At 37.5% G+C, this 21,679-nt stretch overlaps 1 protein-coding gene across 5 annotated transcripts in view; it reads left to right on the forward strand.

Moving 5' to 3' along the window:
• JPH1 (junctophilin 1) overlaps positions 1 to 21,679 on the forward strand; it is an 85,112-nt gene that overhangs the window by 41,496 nt on the left and 21,937 nt on the right. For all 5 annotated transcript variants that reach the window (XM_014255946.2, XM_014255935.2, XM_005517084.3 and 2 more), the window contains exon 3: positions 13,753 to 13,871. In XM_014255946.2, the coding sequence (XP_014111421.2) occupies positions 13,753 to 13,871 (119 nt within the window). The remainder of the gene's footprint in view (positions 1 to 13,752; positions 13,872 to 21,679) is intronic.

Raw genomic sequence — 21,679 nt, forward strand, 5'->3', positions numbered from 1 at the left:
GTTGAACAGCACTGAATTGTTACTCAAATCTATTAAACATGAATAAAAGATACTGGTTTTCTTGCAGAGAGGGTTCTCCTAAAAAACTTAGAGAGGTTGAGTTTCTGCACGTATAAACTCTGATCAAAGTACATGAAGATCCTACACCTGAGAACTCCTGAAAGCTTTCTTCGTATGTCTGTCCATTCTGTGGAATGCCAAGCTTGATTGTCAGGTGGAAATCTAGCTTCATACTGGCCCTTCAAAAAGAGGTCATTTGTGTCTTATTTTTTCAGTATTTGAGTACTCAAAACAGGGCTTTGCTACTAGACAGGTTGATCATTAAAGCAAAAGTAGTTTGCAAGTGCAAGATTTTGTAGCCAGACTCATGTGTAAGAGGTAGAAAAAGAAATTGCCATAAGCAAATACCAGCCTCTGCTGAAGGATCTCTTCATAATCGCTGGCAAACTAACCCATTGCAGTAGTTCAGCAAGTCTTGTAAGTGCTGGAGTTTGTAGCAAAAGTTTGGTTCATTTCAGGAGGACTTCCACTGCACATCTATCTCACAGAGATGAAAATGTCATTTATTTATTAAGATTGCAGAGTAAGTCTCTACTTGTTACAAAATTATTTCACATTTCCACTGAGAAATATTCCATGTGCATCCACTTGCTGCTGGAGCACACTCGTGCCAGAGCAGCAAGACTGCTACATGGAACAGACCCCCTCGCATTTTGTTAAAGAGCATCAGCTAAGAATAATATGAGGTCATATTCCATGTTCAGTAGACATGCACTGTATCAACAGATCTAGCTGGAATTCTGTCATTTGTTGAGAGAGAGATTTTTATTGCTGTTATTATTTTGCTAATTACATAAAACTGGTTAATCTTTGAATTACCTTGCACTGATAATACAGAATTATCAAATTCACCAAGAAAGCATGTGTTCATTTTCCCTACCCTTCAAGTATGTCCTCCATTCCTCCTTTAAGGCCCCAACAATGCAGGCTTTAGCAGAAGAACTGTGGCATGACTGAAGCCTTCCTAGTTGATGACCTTCATATTTCCCCATGGGATTCATGAAGTAAGATACATATTCAGGGGAAGGTGGATCAGTACAGACCCTAGGAAGGACCACCTTGGTATACAACCTGACCAAGTAAGCTGTTGTTTGGGTGATTTAGCCCAGGGAAAACAAGGGTCCAAGAAAACCTTAAAGCGGCTTTCCAGTACCCAAAAGGGGCATACAGGAAAGGTGGGGAAGAACTCTTTTCTCAGTGAGTATAGTGATAAGACAGAGGGTTTCAGACAGAAGATTTATGTAGGGTATTTTTAGGGTAGATTTAGATTACGTATTAAAAAGAAATTATTTATTGTGAGGGTGATCAGATGATGGAACAGGTGGCTCAGAGAAGTTATGGATGCCCCATCCCTGGAAGTGTCCAAGGCCAGGCTGGATGGGGCTTTCTGCAACCTGGTCTGGTCTGGTCTGGTGGAAGGTGACCCTGGCCATGGCAGGGGGTTGAAGCTGGATTATTTTTAAGATCTCTTCCTTAAAAATCTTCCAAGTCTTCCAACACAAACCACTCTGATTCTGTGATACTAGGATAATTCATCCAGCCCACAGGGTTATTCCAGGACACTGGTTTCCCAGGGTTTATCAGCCATTTCCCTGCCAAGATGCATGCCCTTGACATGTTGAGGCTCCTTTAATGTCCTCAAGAAAAGTAGCAGGTGCAAATATTTTCCTGTCACTCCCTGGTGTTCAGACCCTTGCAGTTACCACTGGCTGTCAGCAACATGAATTGCTGTAGTAGCAGCACTTACTCCTGTAGTGTTATTTATTGAAGACATGACAAGTGCAGGACTCAGATGGGTGTGTATTTAGTCATGCCCAGCACTTCTGGAAAACACTGCCATGTGCGTGCAGCGCCGCTATTCAGTGCAGACAGAGCAGATCCAGAGCTTCTGGCAAGCGCTGGTAGCCCTGCTATGCAAAAGGGAGCAACGTGTGGCCCTTCTCTGACACTCTTAAAAGCTCAGATACCTGCAGTTTAGAAAGGTAACTTTACTAGGAGGCTCATTTCTGAGGCTCAGGAATTGCTTGTCAATCCTGATCTCAAGCACCAGATCTCAGTAGGAACAGTGTTTTGGTGGGAGAGGGAGCGCATGGTGTTGCCTAATAGAAGATTCTTGTCTTAGCAGCTGTTCCAGTGTCACAGTTGTGTCAGTAAAACCCATCAACCTTTAGATAGTCTTGGAAAGTCTGATAAATCCGTGTTTGTGTGAAGAGAGGGCAAGGAGACATTAGGACTGATTATTTTGGGATTTGCTTTCTTTTTCATGGCATGCAGTAGTGTTTACACTAAAATTCTGCTCTTAGTGACTCAGAAAAGAAAGCACTTTCTATTTAGAGGAGACTGGGAGAGAATTTCAGAGCTCCAGACAAGGCCTGTGGTAAGAAAAAAAAAAAATAAAAAGAGGAGCAAATAGACCATGACCAGCTCTGTTCAGAGGGTCTAAAACAGTAGACTTCCATGAGTCTGCAGTAGTAGTTACTGCTAAATATGTAATACAACAAGTCCTCAACTTTACTGTGCAGATCTGCATGACTTCAGCTGAACAAAGCAGTCAAGGACTGCTCAAAGCAGGAACAAATAAGCTGCTGTGTCCTCTCAGCAGCCTCTGGATGCCACAAAAGCCTTCTGGGCATCTAGGCAAGATCATCAGCCTTATGTGAACCAGAACAGAGCAACATTCCTGGGTTTTCAATTTTTCTGGTAGCTGATAGGACATGGTGGTTGTTTATTCAAAGCTATATTGGCAGCATTATAGATAACTGCAGAGGGTAAATATATGCATAGATGTTTATTAGACAGGGGTATGTATACGAGAGAAGATTATTTTAAAGCTGTTAACTGCTGTCATAAACTCAGGTTTTGCATTTCCTTCATGCTGGAGATAGCAAAACCTGTGAAATAGCTGTCAGCTGCCCTATGTTTGAAATAATCTGGTGTTATTTTCGATCTGCAGTGCTCTTTAGTTAAGAGGAATTACATGTTTACAGATGGAAGGGTCATCAAAGTCTTTCCTCTGCTTGTTTAACCCGTTTAGTTTCTTGATGTTTAATGTATAATACGAACAGCCTGATTCATATCTGTCAGCCTGGAGAAAAGGCAAATTACTTACAACCATCCCTACACTTGATTACTTGTCTTTCATGGAGAGCTTAGGCCCATTTTAATTAAGCTGCTCAGTTTTAATGTATGAGTGTTTTCTGTTATTCACATATTCCTGTGAATTTTGTAACAGTTATCTTTAAATAACCAAAAAAGGGAAAACTTTTTCCAGAGTGGTTTGCTAGACATCTTCCTATCAATACTTTTTTTTCTGGACATCTGGCACCTAATCAGGGAACAGAAATGAACCATGCGAAGATAAGCCCAATTTAGTTTTGGCTCTTAGATTGCTAAGGACACAAAAAGTAAATTTAAACACAGTTAATGCCTTTAAAAGGCTGAGAGTGTTGCACTAGAATTTAATGCCCAAATATTTTAAAAGTCTGTTAAAAAAACCTCGTAACATTGCCACAGATTAATTGAATTCATGGTAATATGTTTGTAATTTAAATAGTTTAATTACACCACTATTTTTTAATTACAAGTGCATAAATTCCACTGTTTTATCTTATTAAAATTTATTTTTTTCGTCACTATGTTCTAGGCAGTATTTTCATTTTGTGTTGTTTTCTAGACAATTCTGCATCATGCATGAAGCTCTTCTGTGTTTATTCTTTGTTTGTTGTATCCTTTCTCATTTGTTAAGAAGATTTTAATTTTGTAATATTACTTTATTTTAAGAAAATGTAATGAAATGTTTGTGCTCAAGCTTTTGTAATAGAGAAAACCAAATAAGCACCACAGAGAAACTAAGCTCTTATTAAAACTTCAGTATAGTAAGTACAAACTGACAAAGTAATTTAGAACAAGCATGAAGTGTGCTCCTACAAGTACTCATGATTGGGGAGTTTATCTTGCACTTTTTGAAGCCAGTAAAACCCACAGAATTTTAACTAATTTTTCACATTTTCCCTCTCATTTCTGGGAATGTTGTTTTCATGCAGCAAGCATGCTGCAAGTTACATATATTTTGATGTTCAGGGAGATGAGATGTTGGTCTTGTATTACACATATTACTCCCCAAAAGCTTTGGTATTCTTTGCTAAAATACATCTGACACTGTGGACTTCTTTTTCCTTGAAATTTAAAAAAAATGTTAAACCACATCAACTCTGTGTAAGGGAAAGCTTAAGGAATACAGACATTGTCATGAATGACATTTGACATAGTTTTTCTGAATAAGTTTACTGATTAATGGAGCTTCCAAAAGTTTTTTAACTAGAATTATTATAACCAAAAAAAAAATTTAAATAATGACATTTGATTTCATATTTTCTGGGGTTTTTTAAAGTAATTTAATGTGGAAAAATCAGTAGAACACTGAAAAAGATGTTTTGAATGGAAAAAACAGTCCATTTGCATACAAAAAAAAATTCCTAATCTCCTCTTGGAAGCTTTTATTTTTCATCTACCTGTATCCCTGGAACAATGATATTGCTTTCTTACACTTACAAGTGTAGAATAGCTTCCAGATATTGGTGCTGATCATAGCAGTCATCATACCTACCATTTTATTTTATTTGTCCCAGGTGGAGAATAGGTTTTTTTAAAACAAATCAGTGGTGGGAGGAAGTGCAATGCACTAAACATACCTTAAAAATTATGTAAGCAAATTATCACAGTGGTCCATGAATTCCTGTTTCCTTGAGTAGGATTGCCTTCACTGTGAAGAATCATTATTGCAATAAGTTCTTCTTTTCATGGAGTTTATATGCTGTGATCAAGGGAGGAGAAACGTATTTATCTCCTTTTTGTTTTTCTTCACTTAACCATGTCATCAGGAGCAGCTGAAGCTCAAGTGCCTATCTTTCTTCATGCTTCCAGCTAGATTCAGAAGCTCTCTTCAGCCAAACAATATAAATTGCTTTAGTGATTGGAAACAACAAATTGTTTGCAGCTATTCCCTTATCCCTTTCAAAAAAAAGTCCCTTCCTGTCTGCAGGAATTAATATTATGGGGTCAGGGAACTGGAAGAAAATACTGCTCACTAAGGAGGCTTGGTAATAAAATAGAATAGAATATAATCTGTCCTATGAAGTAGGATAGAGAAATAGCAAGATTTATGTGACAGAAAAAAATACTGTCAGTGACTCACCATTGGCAGAAATGGGGGCAAACTCCCAATGAGCATGCTATACGAAAGTGTATTTTGCCCAGAGTGTAAATTTTCCCACAGGAAAACTTGCATTCTGCTTGAAGTGATGGTGCTGATCTTGATGAAATTGAAGACTGTGCCATCTTTACCTATAGCAAGGTGGGTGTCGATCTTTTCTCACAGGTAGCAAGCAGTAAGAGAAGAGGAAACAATCTCAGGCTGTGACAGGGGCGGTTTGGATTGGATATTAGGAAAAACTCCTTCATCTAAAGGTTACCAACCACTGGAACAGGCTTCTCAGGAACTGGTTGAATCACCATCCCTGGTGGTATTTAAAAGTCTTGTGGATGTGTGGCACTCAGAGATGTGGTTTAGTGGCAGACTTAGAAGTCCTTGGTTAATGGTTGGAATTGATGATCTTAAATGTATTTTCCATCCTAAATGATTCTGTGATTTCTGTGCCAGTGCTGTAGTCAAGTAAATCAATATGAAAGCAAAACTCATTCATTCAAACTACTGACAGAGTGGTAGTTAAAACTGAGTATCATCACATGAAGAGCCAGCTCCTTTATACGGGGGCAGAGCATCTGGTGTGTATATAAATAATGCTAGGCTAGTGGGGCACCTATAGTTAAGGAGAGTGCCATCATGTAAAGCAGCCTCTCTAGTGATGCTAACAGCAATTCAAAAAAACTTTGTAAATTCAGACATCTGCATGTGAACCAAATGTGCAAGAGTGAGGGCCTGAAAGACAGACTAGGGAGATTGAACTAATTTATGTCAATTGTTGAAAGTGTATTTTCAGAAATACATTCTTTTGAGGATTCTGTCCTTCATTCTCCTAAAATCTTTCTGAATTCCTATGTATATGTGACTGGTCTTACAGAAATAAATACCTTGGCACTCCTGAGCTGCTGAGCTGTTCTGGGTTTATTGATATGGACCCTAGAGGTCTGAAGGAGAACACAAACATGTTCTAAATCTTGGCATTAGAAGGCAGCTGGTTTCTCAACAAGCACATATATTGGTGTTTGCCATATTTGTAGGCACAGCAGGGCACGTTCACGCTGACCACTGCAGGAGTCTCATATTTGTACAGTTCAGAGCTCCAAACTGAAAAAAGCTTCTTACTTTAATGGAGTAAGATGGGTGTCTCCAACGAGATGATCTGAGCCTTTATGTCAGCTCTCTGAAATACTTTAAGTAACCAGTCCCAAAATTAACCAATCTTGCTTCCTGTAAACAAAAGACTATATAATTCTTTTCTCAGAAAATGGATTAAAGATCTCTTCTATTACAATGCCTAATATCATTGCTTAGAAATATCCATCTTTTTATCTCTAGAATACACCCATAAGATACCAAAATTGACAACAGAATTTCAGCAGAATGACTAGGTTGAAAGAGACCTCCAAGATCGTTGAGTCCAACCCATGCCCTAACACCACAGCTAGACTATGGCACCAAGTGCCACATCCAGTCTTCATTTAAACACATCCTGAAATAGAAAGTACTTTATCACTCTCTTCTTTATTCTGTTGAAATTCTATTGAAACACTGACTGAAAGATTCTAATTGTTGGAGCAGTTATGTCTTTATCTGAAACACTTCTCTTGCCTGTTTTTGCCTATTCCACTGCCAGATACCTGTGTGTGTACCTTGATAAGTGGCTTCTCAGTGGTTTTTTCTATAATGAGTAGATAGAAGGCTCAAGAAGTGTAGGTCAAAAAGCTTGTCTTTTTAGATCTACAGTTATTCTGTGGTCCTGACATTACTTTTTCCTTCTTGGGATGTGGATGAGCTGCGCATTGTTCCCTTAGCAATTTTATGGATGCTGGATTATGTAGTACAGCAAAAACAAATTCCTTAGTTTATACTTGGTTTTTGTCTCCAAATGTATCAAGAGCACATTAACTCTTCCTTTTGCGGCTGCGTGTGGGACTGGCCAGCAGGGTGTCATCTGCCTCTGTGCTGCTTTCCATGACCATCTCCAATACTGGCTAGATTTTTGTTGTTTTGTTTCGGTGCACTTAAAAACACAGTGGGGTTTGGATCTGCTACGATTGAGTTTCATGTTGCAGTAAACTGTGGATTACAGTAAGTTTAGGTTACAGTAAATTGTCCTTGGGGTTTTTCAGAATTCGTAAGTTGTGTAACTTGCCAGCTCTACCACAGTATGTTTTAACTTGTATTGAGACATTATAAAAGTGAGATATTAAACAGCTCTGGAACAAAAAACTAACTCCTAATGTAAAATACACATCAGCCATTTTCTTTGATGTCTTCTGCATTAATCTTTGAAATGTGTCACAGTTAGCTTTTAATCCATTTTGATGTACTTTATTAATTCCATGTAATTTATGCTATTGTTTAAATAAATTGTCTTAGGGTACAAAATCAGAAACCTTAAAAGAATAGTCCAAGTATGTTAAATCAAGGCAAACAAGATAAGGTACAGGACCTATAATCTTTACATGTGTGCGAAGTGTTTTGCAAAATGCTTTGTTAAAGTATGATGTCTGGCACAATACACTGTTAGCCTATCAATCTCTGTGGAAGTAGACCCAATTTATTGATGCTGTTATTTATGCCTAAAACTGACATCTGGTTTACAAGTCATTAGCCCCAGGTTACGTTTTCAAGTACTGAAACCAGGTTGGCTGTTTGCCCAGTGTAAGGAGTTTTTCAGGCATTGTTAACTAAAGTTAGTATTTTTAAATTCCTCTAATATGAGTAAGGACTGAAAAACACGAGAAATTAATTTAGGCTGGGAAGGAGAAGTTTTTAGAAGAGAAATCCATTAGGTAAGATGATACAGATTGATGTGCCAGCAGTGTTTGTGGAATAGACCTGCTCATGCTTTACTACATCAGACTTCACTGGTAGTACCAAGCTAGTCCATTTACTGAGTGAGGTCAGTTCATAGAGGAGTGTCTGGTTGAGATTAAAATTTAGTAAAGTACAAAGGAGATTGATAAAGTAAAGTTTAGCTGAGGGCATATGTCTCATTTTTATTCACATTCTCACATTTATTCAATCTGGAGTTTAGGATCACTTCAAGTTTCTTACTGACATGAAGCTCCTATATTGCATTATCTATTAGTCAGTCTTTTTCCTCTTTCTATTTCTCTCAGAGACCCCCATTTCTTACTGGTATTCAGTGACCACTCTCTACCTACACTTCTAAGCTATTACAACAATGAGTTGCTGAGAGTTATGAAGGCAAGAATTCTTAGGTAGCTTTACACAGTCATGCAAGTATGTATTTTTAATTCTACCATAGCAGAATATTGGTTTTCACCCATTATTATCACTGAAAGAAGAAGAGAAGGATGACTAGCACACTTGATAAATGCCAGTCTCTCACTTGCAGTGTTTAAAAATGCATAGATGTTCTATATATATTAAGCATTCATTACTGATATATAATATCAGGAGAATATAGAAATAAAATGGGGGCAAAGAAAAAAATTCGTCTACCAAAGAACTTCCCTTAAAGTCTTTCTCTCCAGCACATTTTACCTGGAAATGCTATGGATCTCTGTACCAATTTTACCAGAACTTGGCTTTGCAGATTGCAAAGTTTTTCTCTGACAGATAGAAACAAATGTGAAAATGCTGGAAAGTTTTATACCTGGAAAAAAAACTCAACACAATACTCTCTGCTTCCTAGAACAATCACAACATTTTAGAATTTAGGAAGGTAGGATTGTTTTTGGAGAATTCGAGTTTCAAGAAGGATGGTTATGGGTTATACACAATATGTAATGCTACACAGATAAACCTGATAGCTGTCATTAATAAAAAATCTCTAGATAACTTAATGTAGGTTTGGCCATTACTGATATTTTTGTTCTTACAATATGGAAATCTGTTAATTTAATATTGTAAATATTATTAGTTTAGGATAATGTAATAGGAGCATAATTCTGTGTCATATATTTGGCAAATGTAAAGCAAAATTGTTTTTATAATTTTAAGAAATAGAAAGCAAGCTCCTGGAAAGCTTTATGTTGGATTCAATGTGTTTAATAAAATCTGAAAAATGAAACAAAGTAAACATATGCTGCTTACATTTTTAGTTGACTGTGAGTGAGGCAGCATTACAAGTGTGTTGAAGGATACCGTAGAAATACAAAATAATCTGGAGGGTAATGAACAGTTCTAAATGGGTTTTAAATTTAGATGAACGTTGCATAATGCATTCCAGGCACATGGCATTATATATAAGCATTGTTGCTGCAGAAAAGGAGATAATATTGTTTAAGCTCTTCAAGGCTCAGCACTCCTTCAAGTTATTTTTCATACATAAATAGATAGAAATCTGACCATAGTATTGCTGAAAGAGGAGCTGCTTGTTAGAAGCCTCTGGCTCTGTGTTTAGAATTTTTTGTGTGTAGTTAATATGATGTGTTCCTGTTCACCTACCTGGAGAAACACAGAAAAGAAAGATATCAGTAGTAATACTAGTTGTCTCACAGTCTAGAAAACTTAGACTGCTCTGAAAACCAGACCCTGGTATGTAGTTTCTCAGGTTTTCAGTCAGGCCTTGGTCCCCCAGCCCTCACTCACTGGTCACAGAGACTGGTGTCTGCCAGGTGTCTGCAGGGACTCCACATGCTGCCATGTGGTACTGGGACTCCCTATGAGCTATAGCTATAAATTCCTTTTTAATTTAAGTACAGTTTGATTCCTGCCAGAGATACAACTTAATTTGAAGCCCCAGACTTCACTGAATTTTACCTCTGTGCATTCATTAGTGAAGTGGTAGAGTGTCCCTCTAAATGTGAGTTGATTTTGGTAAATACTTTAATTTTTATATTCATTTGAAAGCATTCAAGTGTGGAATAGTAATGATAGTCGTGATACTTTCCAGGAGAAATACACATATAACCACACAGTAATTCAAAAGTTACTAGCGTGTATTAGATATTACAGTTGCTGAGAAATAATTTTTACCAAGAACCGCCTATTCACTTAAAAAAATTGTTAAAGGTCCTTTGCTATGGATTAGAATCTGAATGCAGTATTGCAAAACAGGTTACTTATCTTTCTGTACTGTTTTGCAATCTGTGGATTGCTGCCTTCTTTCCTGCATAATTTCTATTTTGCTGCTGAAACATGAGATCAATCCTTCCTGGAAAAAACCTACCACAGTCTTTTTCTTGGCTGGGGAGAGGAAAGGAGACTTTTTTTTTTTTTTCAAATTTTGCTTTCAAGAGTTCTCATAAAGATCTCTTGTCATAGCAAAGGACATAGAGTTCCCTGGAGAAAAAAATGGCTCTCAAGTAGATGGTGGTCATTCAGATTCAGTTATGGGTCATTTTGACATGATATATCATAGACTTCAAATTTATATGAATAATTGCTGTTAGCAAACAAAACTTGGAGACCTTACAGTGACAAAATTACCTCTGAAATGAAAGGTAAAGAAAGCTTTCCAAAACTGTGTCAAGTGTAAATGGAGCAAATGGATTCTATTTCTGCTTGGATTCTGCTTTATAAACATCATCATTCAAAACTAAAATATTTCTCCATAATTTCTGGTAGTACTAGTCTGATAGCGTGCGGGTCACTTCAAGGCAGAATAAAACAAGTACAGACAAAATGTAGTATCAAGCAGCAGTAATTGTAAGCAAGTCATCTGGAAAACGTACAGGCAGATCAAACATGGAAGTCAGAATAATAAAAAAACCAGGAAAAGAAACAGCAACAGAAAAAATATTTGAGTCTGACACTTAGAATTAAGTGTGCAAGAAGTTAAAAAATTATCTAAGTATGCAGTTGCAAATGGAGATGATAAAATAGGCATTGCTGAAGTTCTCCAGTAGAGCATCCAAATGCCAAGGCGATACATAGCAAACAATTGCACCAAGCGAAGAGCCTGCGTTCCCAGGCAGGGCACAGAGCTGCTGTTCTGTGCAGAAGGATCAGCTCTGCCGCTTCCTCCCGTTCTTGTCACTTGTGTCGCCGCTCGTCAGCGGTGAAGAGGCTGTCAGGAAAGTGTCTCAGCACAGGCATCTGCACATGCTTCAGTGTGGTTGTCCAAGGCCTGCTCAGGAGCACAAACATGTTTTTGTGCCTTGCCCTCCAGAGCTGGTTAGTTCCTCTGGCAGCATCGTCTCTCGGCGCTGAGGCTCTGCTCCTGCGCCTCACTGCTAGGACAGGCCTTGGCAGTGCTCGCTCCTCTTCTGGACTCCTCACTGAGAGTACAGAAACAGGCAGAATAGCAGGAAGTGTGAGCTGAAAAAAGAGGTGTGAGATAAGGCAGCCAAGGAAAGCTGTGCTCATTTACCTTCTGTTCCTTTGGCTTCTTCCTGTTGTGACCTGCTCTGCCCAGCTTCATGTGACAAAGTTACTGCCTTCTTACTCGTGTCACCATTTAATTCCTTAACTAATTGATACTGTGCTTTTCAACAGAATGTCTGTTTTGCTTCTTGTATATAATAATATAGAAAATTCATAGGCATCAACAAATAAATGAATGTATGAATGTATTTCCTGGTTATTTAGTATATCAGCTTTTAAAATGTCTGTCTTAGCAGTAACAATAGTATTAGGCTATTTTTATATGGGAGTAGTCTGGTTGTTCTTTCATCACAAAAAGATGATCAGTGTCTAGTTTATCTATGAGCAGACTACATTATTGTCTCACAAAACAATGTCCCAGTGCTAGGATTGCTTCATTAAGTTTATGCTACATAGACATAATTATGCAGGAGCTAAGAATAGCTCATGTAATTGAAAATAATGATTATAGAGAAAGAACGGGTTTGATTACTGTTACTAGGCAAGCACATACCGTGCACCCATTCATGAACTGCACAGAACACATATGGGATTATACAGTGTATTTGTTTTTATTAACAGTTTCTTTCTCCCATCCTGAGTACAAAGCCAAGGTGTTACAACTCATTTGCTCATTATCTTTTTTTCTCACAGACCTGGGTGGACCTGCAAGAAGGCAGCATAAGCTAATATTTATCCAGTAAATTATGACAAGCTAAGCTTTGAAAGAACATTCAACATTTATCCCCACACACATTTTAGGGAGGATGTAACTTAAATAAATCTTCTCCAGGCACCACAGATGAAACTGTCTATGTGGTTTTTTTATGTCTGTGTTTATACTAGTACCCTACGGGATTAAACATCCTTTTAGAAATGCAAAGTCTGCCATACTGTTAATCTCTTGATGCTCATTCTGGTTAATGCTAACATTTTATTCTTCTTTTGTCTAAAATACATCAAACCCTTCTTTATGTCTTTAAAATAAAACTGAATTTTTACAGTGAAGTTGTTAGAAATTTTCATTTATTCAATTGCTATTCATTGCTATTTCCAGGCACACGGGATAAAATTTGGTGCTATTGTTAACTAATTCTTTTCTTACTTCTGTGTCAGTTTTCTACTAGAACGTTATGAGAAAAATGATGAGAGCATGAAGTTTATCATATTTGTTATAGAAACTTTGGTGATATCTTTAGAGTCTCAAAATATTCTGCTGGTTTGCCATGTTCAGCTTGCCTCTGTTCTGACGAGCCATTTCATAGCTCTAGGCTGTGTGCCTATGCTGTGAAGGCACAGAGAGATCACTGCCATCAGGAATTTTTAAACAGATGACTGTTTGGAAAATGAAGTGGTGAGGGAAGACGGGACAAGCAGTGACAGAAACCTGCAGTAACACAGCTATCAGTCTGCAGTCTGGAATCAGAGGCCTTTGCACAAGCTGTTCTTGGGGGTTTTTGAGAAATAGCAAGAGGGGAAAAAGTAGGAGTGGAATGTAGATTACTTTGCCAAAGTATTCCACACTGTTGTGTTGATTACAGAAAAGCTGCCTTTTCGGATTGTTTTTGGATTTGAAATTGAGTTACAAGAATTTAAGACAATTAAGTCCCCATTTCTACAAATGCCTATTGAAGTGTTAAACACATTTTCCAAGCTATTCCTTACCAACATGATCTGATTGTGGTAGACATTTCCTATTTTTTGGGCTAGTGTACTTGAATTTTGTCCTTCAGAAATTTTTACATGGCACCCAGCATTGACCCAGCATAAGCTTTTAAATGTGGTAAAGGTAGTAGCTTTCCTCAGTCTCTTTGAACACCATGTGTCCTGAAATGCCAGAACCCTGTTTAGGAGTCACTGTGGTGGCCCAGTCTGACCTTCTGTACACATTCTGGTAACATGTAAATGAATCTTAATCCCATGTGTCTGTCAGATGCTATTCTCTCCTTCTATGTAGAAATTTTAATTACAAGCTTGGGCTGTAAATTGTGTTCCTGAAAGTAAATATGATCCAAGGATGAACAGCACTGATGAGCTAAGAGGAATAGTGATTTGGTCCTGAAATACTTCACTGATTTGCAATTCCTCACAACAATTTGTCCTAAGACTATATAGGATAGTGTACGATAGCTGAGGTCCTTTGCTCTCACATGCTTGATGCAACTGATAAAAGACTCCTCTGCATATAAACTGTTTTCTGCTTTGTACAGAACCGCACATGCAAGAGCTAAAGCTGATGCTGCGGATCAGGCTGCTCAGGCTGCTCGCCAGGAATGTGATATTGCAAGAGCAGTTGCCAGAGAACTGTCACCAAATTTCTACCAACCAGGTAATTGTAGATTGGGGTTTTATGTGGCTACTTGTTTTATTGCAGTGAAAAGATTTTTTTGTAGTTAAAGTGTTGATTCCATCTTGAATGTTATCTTTTATATAGAAATAATTCATGTGTATGTCATGAAGAGTGTACATTACTCTCAAGGAGATTTTATTTTCCATTTTTAATAATTTGGTGACTTCTTCTTTGTATGAAAAGAGTTGTGTGTTGAAAAGTCAGTATCAAGCATATAACTGCACCTCAGATTAATAATTTATTCAGGACAGTATCAAAGACAATCATAAATCAACAGAAAATTTGATTAATTCTGTAATGTGTTTATTAGTGGGAAGATCTATAGCTTTTTTACTGTCCAGTGGAATTCCTGACAGTCTTGGTTAGCTAAGGCCTGAATTTTGGACAATGCTTTACAATTAGATACACATAACCTGTAAGGGAATCTTTCTCTGTTGTGCCTGGGGTGCTCTGTAGAACATTAGTCCCATATTCATGATGGCATAGAATTAAGTCTGTCTCACATCAGCATTGCAGTTCATTTTCATCTGTCACAGGGTTTGGAAAGCTGCTGTAGGAGTAAGGAAAGCTGGTTTTGCTTTGTTTTTCTGCTCTTTTTCCATGAGGTTCATATTTCTGTGTACTGCTCTTTAGCTTAAAATTGGATAGATAAAATGAGATTCCATTTACCATTTCTTCTTTTCATGCCTGCCCTTTATTTCACCTGTCAAATTGAGTTGAGTCATATCTTGTAATTACTTTTCAAGGATCTGCCTGTACTCGCATGCTAATACAGATTATAGCCCTGAGATTCATTTTCACTTTCTGTCATTTTCTGCTTGTCCTTGTTTCAGACACAAACTTGACTTACCTTAATTGCATCCATATAGTGAATGCAGGCTACAATGACCTACCAAAGCAAAGAACAACATTCTGCAGCATTTTCTAAAAACACAACTATTTACTTCAATTTTTAGTTCAAGTGGTCACTATATATAACTTGTTACTAAACCTTTACTGTCAGTTACCTTATAGAATACTTGGGTTTTTTTTCTTTATTCATAAGTATTTGGTTTTAGAGACAGAGTGTGTATTGCCATTGGGGGGATTGGGAACCTCTTTTTGTATTCATTTAGTGCCTAAGTCAAGGATTGTTCACCTGATTGGAATTCTCTTTCCCTTTACCAGTCTTGCAGATTTTCTTTGCACACATCCTTGATACAAATTCATCTTTTTTGAACATGGCAGTCCAGAACTGTTGGCAAAACTCAACAAAACTATTTCCAGTAGTGAGTTTTTACTAGCTTTTAAACAGTATAAATATGTAATTTCCACTGTTGGGAATTAATCTCAGTACTACCTCTCCTGTGGATTTATATTATTGGGCCATACATACTCCAGTCTTTTACATTTTTCATTATTTTATTCTCCACCAGATGAAGAAATCCCAGTTTACAGCACCAGGCCATCAGATTTGCCATTCTTAAGTTAAGAAGTGATAACCCTAACCATGCAAAGAATTGAAGCATTTGTAAAGAAACTATTTGAAGGCTGCCAAACCCTTCAAATAAATAAATTACTGGAGGACTTGAGTAAAAATGCCAACATCTGACAGTGTGAAAATTGACACCAAGGAATCACTCAGATAAGGAATTTCTCAGGTGTCTTTTTACTCCCTGCCACAGGAATTGAGGTAGCATTTCTGACAAATCAGCTGAGATATGGGAGAGAAGGTGTGGGATCTTATTGTCCTCTCATTTTAAACTTTTATTCTATTTACAGAAGAGGGGAGTTTGTATCCCTTCCCCAAGTGCAGCTGAATATGTGTGGAATGACACAGCAAAGCATTTCTCACAGTTTACTTACTCTGTTCTCTTCATAGAAACATCTCTCAGCTAGCCCCTATCAAAAGATAAATACCTTTTCTGGACTCTAAATTTTGAATTCTCTAATTGTTTCCAAGATAGTCAAATATAGCATATTTGTATACATTTGAAAAAATCTATTTTCATGAAGTAAACAACTTTTAAATGCCAAGATTTTAACTAAATCTCAGTTATCCCAAATAAACTCCTGCTAACCATCAGGTTCATCTTTGTGATGTCTCAGATGTTTTCCAGGCTTGGTGTATGTGATGCCTTTTCCAGATACACTTTTTCTGTGTGGTACCATTTAACCCACTCACTTATACACATACTTGTTTGTTTAAGCATTTCCCAAGAGTAACTGGACAGTGTTACTTTTGTCATTTATGGTAATAAAACAGATAAATATTTCTAAGTATTTACATTCGCTCACACTAACAGAAGTAAATATCTGCTTTTTCAAATAGCATTTTTCATGTATTTGAATGAAAAGAAGGTAAGTGCTATTGCTTCCTAAAAGCAACTTCTTGGTTTTCTTCTGTTGCTGGAGCTTTTTATTTTTACAGTATCTGTAAGTGCTGCTAAAAGGTATCAGTAAGTGTTCTGTCTCATTCTCTGAAACTATAGTTAAGTGAAAGCTTTCCATTGTACTAAATTGTCTTGAAAATAGGTTAGGATGAGAAAGTGTAATTTTTCTCTTATTTCTTTAACTGCTTAGTATGGTAGGCAAGCATGGTGTCAGCAGTAAATGTATGTCACATATCAACAAGCCTCTTGAAACAGAGGCAAAAAGAAGTGAAATACAAATACCTCTCTCTAAATAACAGAAGCATTCTTTTCTGTCTTAATGAGTGATCTCTGAATTACTTGTAGCCTAAAACCATTTCAATATTTTAAAACCTTTTGATAAAGCTCTTAAATTTCAGGTTCTTAAAAAGCAACTTTCTGGGCCATATAGCCTATTATTACACACAAATTATAATTACAGTGAATATTTATCATTCATTGTACCATAGCAGTGCATACTTCCCAAATACTTTCTCTCATGTTTCACTTTTACGTTCATTAAAGCATTCATCAGAAGCTGCCAAGAGGCTCTACCTTTGTAACATAGTTTAAAAGGAGAAGAAAGCAGTAGGAAGTAAAGTAGCATCCAGCAGGTAAGAATAATAATGAGGTACCGTAGAAATCTTGAGATTTAGGTCTCCCAGTGATCGATTGCCTTACTATTTGCATATAAGGAAAGCCAAGTATGATTGAAAAGATCAATCACAGAGCCATGGTGTAAGGACTTCCAAGGTTGCAGAGAGCTGTTTTCCCTGAGTTTGTTCACGCTCTTCTCAGGCAAGACCCTGCTTCTACTCTTGCTGTAGCAGATATTTGGCTACTGATGAATAATTATGATGAGTAATTACGAGGATGCGTGTCTTTGCAGAGCTCTACCCACAAGGCTCTACATTTTGTAGATTTAACAGATGTTTTACTCCCTATAGAGGCCATACTTTACTGGCTTTTTATCGACAAATGAAACAAATTTTGAGAAATCCCAGCTCCGACCTGTTTGTTTCCTCCAGGCATCACTAAACTTGTGGATGTGTCAAAAGAGAGCACACCAGGACAGGAAACAAATGAAACCTGAGTCATAGCCTCATTGGAGGGAGTCATCCAGGGACAGTTTGAGATTTGTCTTTGCTTAGAGAAAAAAATAAGTGCTGTTTTGTGCCTCTTGTTAAAACCTAGAGAACAAGTGACTGATGGGAATACTGTATCAAAGGTGTAGCAGAAAAGAAAGGTTTTTGACACTCAGTGAAAAGGGGGAATATTGTTCTACTCTTTCACAAGGTTAGTGGATGCTTTGACTGACACATTCATTCTAAATTTGAGACCATCTTTAGGATGTGGTCTTGTAAACACACTGTCAGGAGGTAAACTGAAGTATGGACTTGCACAGACTGGACAGCTAAGCCATAATTGTCTGTGTGCATATATATCCTGCAGCAAATGGATGCTGCTCTTTCATTCAGTTTGAATGAATAACATTTAATTAAATGAAAAAGGGTACAACTACTTTGCTGCAGGGTAGGAGCAGTCTGGGCACTTTACCATACAGCAGTTAAAGTCTGGAAATTCAGATCTGAATTGTTTTCTGGCAGATTATTTTTCAGGCCAACCAGCTGCCATATGAACATACGTGGATCACCAAAACAATACATCCAGCATTTGACACAGCTAAACAAGGCATGAGAGCAGTCAAGGAGCAGTTCATACATAAAAGCTGCCCAAGTTTAGAGATGGACAGAATTTCTTTATCTTAAATATATGAGCAAAGACTTTCTAATGATAAGAATAAGAATTTGGCAGGGTTTACTAGTATTTTTTACTATAAGATTCGGTTACTGTTAAAGCTTCAATATTAACATGCTGAACATTACTAGTTTCAGAAATAAGCATTTTACGTTTATTACAAAGCAATTTGTAATGGCCTGTAAAGAGGCCTTAAAGAGGAACTGTGGTTTACATTCTCTTTTGACCAGTGGTAGATGTCTGTAGCTTAAGAAAAACAACATCCTTCCCATCTTCCTCTTCTCTGCCATCACCACCTCCTCAAGTTCTCAAAATGCAAACTCCATATGGACAGGAAAGAGAGATTTCTGGCTGATGCTAATTAACTGGAATGTCCTGGCTAAATGCATGTGGGCCAGACCAGATAGTTTTATTTAAGCCAATTACAATGAGCATTTCGCCTGATTAAAGTTACCAGCCATGCCATCAGTTTGTGCCTTAAAGCATACAGAAGCTCGCTCGTTATTCTTAGTCATACAAGACCCTGTTCATTTTCTGAATTTATTCTACATATGACTTCATCATCCTCACAGATCTGTTATTGGGTTTCTTGCTATGCCATTTTTTCTCTACAGTTTGTTGCTTCTATCCTCTTTCTGTAGAACTCTGGAGAAGCCAGAGCCTGTAGACATATCCTAATGCACTTCTGTTTGCATTACTTTGTATCCAGTAGTCAAAGAGAGAAGGTGCATTAAAAGAAAAGGTGCCAGTTTCAAGCTTTATTCTTGTTTTTCCCTTTCTTTGTGTCAGTCATGTCATACCAGTCTTCACAACATGACTTCCAGATTTATCACCTGTCTCACCAAGCCCTAGGTACATGTGCCCCTACCCTTCCACATCTTCCTTCTTGCCCAGTGTGAGGGGCATCCAGCTTGCTGGGAGTCTGTGTCCATCCTGCTGCACTGCCTAACCCACCTGCTCAGCCCACTCCTCAGTGTTCCTGCAGGGCATCTGGGACAGGAGAGCATGCTTGGGAGAAGGCAAAGCAAAGAGAGTTCACAAAAGCATAGCCTTAATTCTTCAGGATGCTCTCTCAATCTCTCCAAGAAACTTTTGAGTCACATAATAAAATTATTTGCTTAGGAAAAAATATGCCTAATTAGTTTTGAGCAAATTGACTTTTAAAACTAATAACAGAGAACCAGTTTCCTGTAGAGAGATAAAGCTGTTACAATCACTGTAATTTTCACAGACTTGCATAAGTAGTGAGCTAGTTAATTTGCATCCAGATGAAATTTGTGGTTGCTTAGTAAAGGCTGCAGGATCTGACTATGAAACTAGTTAGAAGCCTGGACTAACTTCAGTGCTGTCTCAACTGTGTTGCTACCTTGAAGTAACTCTTCAAATTCTAGCCTAGCTGTACATATCTAATCTGGCACTATGGGAGTGTTAATTACAGGTGCAGTCTGAGAGAAAGAGGTCAGTGCTTCCTTTCCCCTGTAAAAAAATCATTCATTTGTTCTGAAAAAGAACCATTCCTTCCAGTATCCTGTTGGCCTGCTCCAGTGAATTTCTATATCGGTCTGTCATGGTGTCCAGCCAAGGACAGGATGAAGTAGGGTCTATCACATGGGAGTATTATCACAGTGTCAAAATTTCCATTATAAATCCTATTTATAACAGCGTCATTAATATTTGTTCCGTGTTGAAATTCAGCTAACAAAGAACTGAGAACTTTCCTTACCGTGCCGATTTTCAGCCGAGTATAGTCATCTCTTTTGAAAGGATTTTATCATACTAGTGGAGATTTAAATTATGTTTAAAAGCTTGGGTTTCTCCTGTTACACTTTTAACATGTGATGTGTGGACCATTACAGAAAAATAATCTTTGTAGCTGCAATCTGTATTTGTCAAGGCCACAGAAACAGATGGCTAATATACATGACCTTTTATTCCAAGAAAGTGTGCAAAATTTAAGGCTTACTTTAAATTAGAGAGACTCTAGGGAAATACCCAAAAAAAGAAAAATCTAATTCATATTATAGACCTGAGTAATGTAATATTCAGTATGATGTGGAAGACCATGTTGAGAATTTGGAGAAGATGAAGATTTCTGCCTATTAGTTCAGTAATAGTTATTTATTCAGATCATTGTCTGAGCAGGAGTAAAGCCTGGAACTGCAACACATCCAGAATGGAATTGGTAGTTTTTGTATGGTGAAGTTAAACAGGATGAAGATTGTAAAAGCAAGGTAGAGAGTCCAAGAACAGAATAATCAAAGGTTATTTTCCTTGAAAGTATGGTTTAAAAATGAAAGAAAAATAATGGGTGAATTAAAATGATAAATCATAGACGTTAACAGATGAAAATTGTTCCAGAAGAGGAGAATGATTACCTGTGTCAAAGGAGGGTAAGAGTGGAGTACTGATACTGAAATGTAACTAAGAAAATCACAGAAGCTCCTCAAGCAGTATCAGATGAAGAGCAGAAAGTGTTTTGTCAGAGGTAGTTACCAAACTGAAGAGTATGGGATAGATTTGGAGGAGAGGAACAGTAAATGGATATTGCAAACTTAGACTTTAGAAATGAGAACTTAGAGCACTAGTGTGAAAGAGAAGAAAATACACCATGTGAGGTCAGAATGGTAAGTGGCATGGTGAGTGGGGTTTCTCTTAAAATAAAAAAGAGCAAGAACATACTAGAAAGAAGCCAGATTTGGATGCAAGACTAAGCAGCTCACATACCCTAGTTTTATCAGAATTAAATTGATTGTTGTATTTCTCCAGTTCTGGCATTTGCAGTGCAGCAGTCACTTCAGGCTCTTACGCTTTATAATTAATTTCAGTGCTAGATACAAGAAATTAATTTTGCTGGAAGTGTGGTACAGCTTAGTGAGTACTGTTTTTGAAAAATACTGTATTAACTCTCAACCCTCCAAGAAAATTCATAGAGACAGTTGTTTCAAAAGCAGTAAATTTTGAGTCCCTTTATTTTAATCCTGATTTTGCATCTTTCAAGTCCATAACTTCAGGTGTTTTTTCTATCAACACAAGGCAATAAAGGAGATTTCTAAAAAAATTAAGTCTGGCATCATATCATATAAGCATGAATCCCTTAGAAATATGTGGAGTTTTAATCAAAAGTAGTAGTGCATCTCTAGATCTGTAGAATCAGTGGAGTCTGAAACTGTCTAGTTATTTCCATGTTGTTTTGCCTGTCTTTATCTACATCTGTATATTCAAAAGTAACATTGGTTGTTTGCTGACATACGTGTATTTACTGTCTTCCCAGTTTTGAGCCTTTTTGGAACATATTCCACAGGCATAAGAAGTGCTGATGTCTACAGCCCAAGTCCTGAGTGCATATCAAGGCTCTGCTTTTTTCTGTAGTGCAAGAACAGAAGGGTGTTCGCAGAAAAACAGGGACTGTCTCTTTATGAAATAAGGATTTTAAAAGAGGCAAAAGTTAGAAGGGCTTTGGCAGAAAATTCACTGGGCTATTGAATTTACTAAAAACCATTTCTTAAGACGGGCTGACAGACTTGGCCGGTTGGAGAGCAGACATGAACCTGCTCCTGTTGAGGTCGGTTGCCGAGCTCCCATGGAGCAGGATGGTAGCCATGCACTTGAAATGTGATAAGAGAAGTAGCTAATACCCTT

Source organism: Pseudopodoces humilis, chromosome 1 (assembly GCF_049639895.1).
Source record: "Pseudopodoces humilis isolate 2021_Gansu_Grassland_sample_001 chromosome 1, ASM4963989v1, whole genome shotgun sequence".
Classification (NCBI taxonomy): Eukaryota; Metazoa; Chordata; class Aves; order Passeriformes; family Paridae; genus Pseudopodoces; species Pseudopodoces humilis.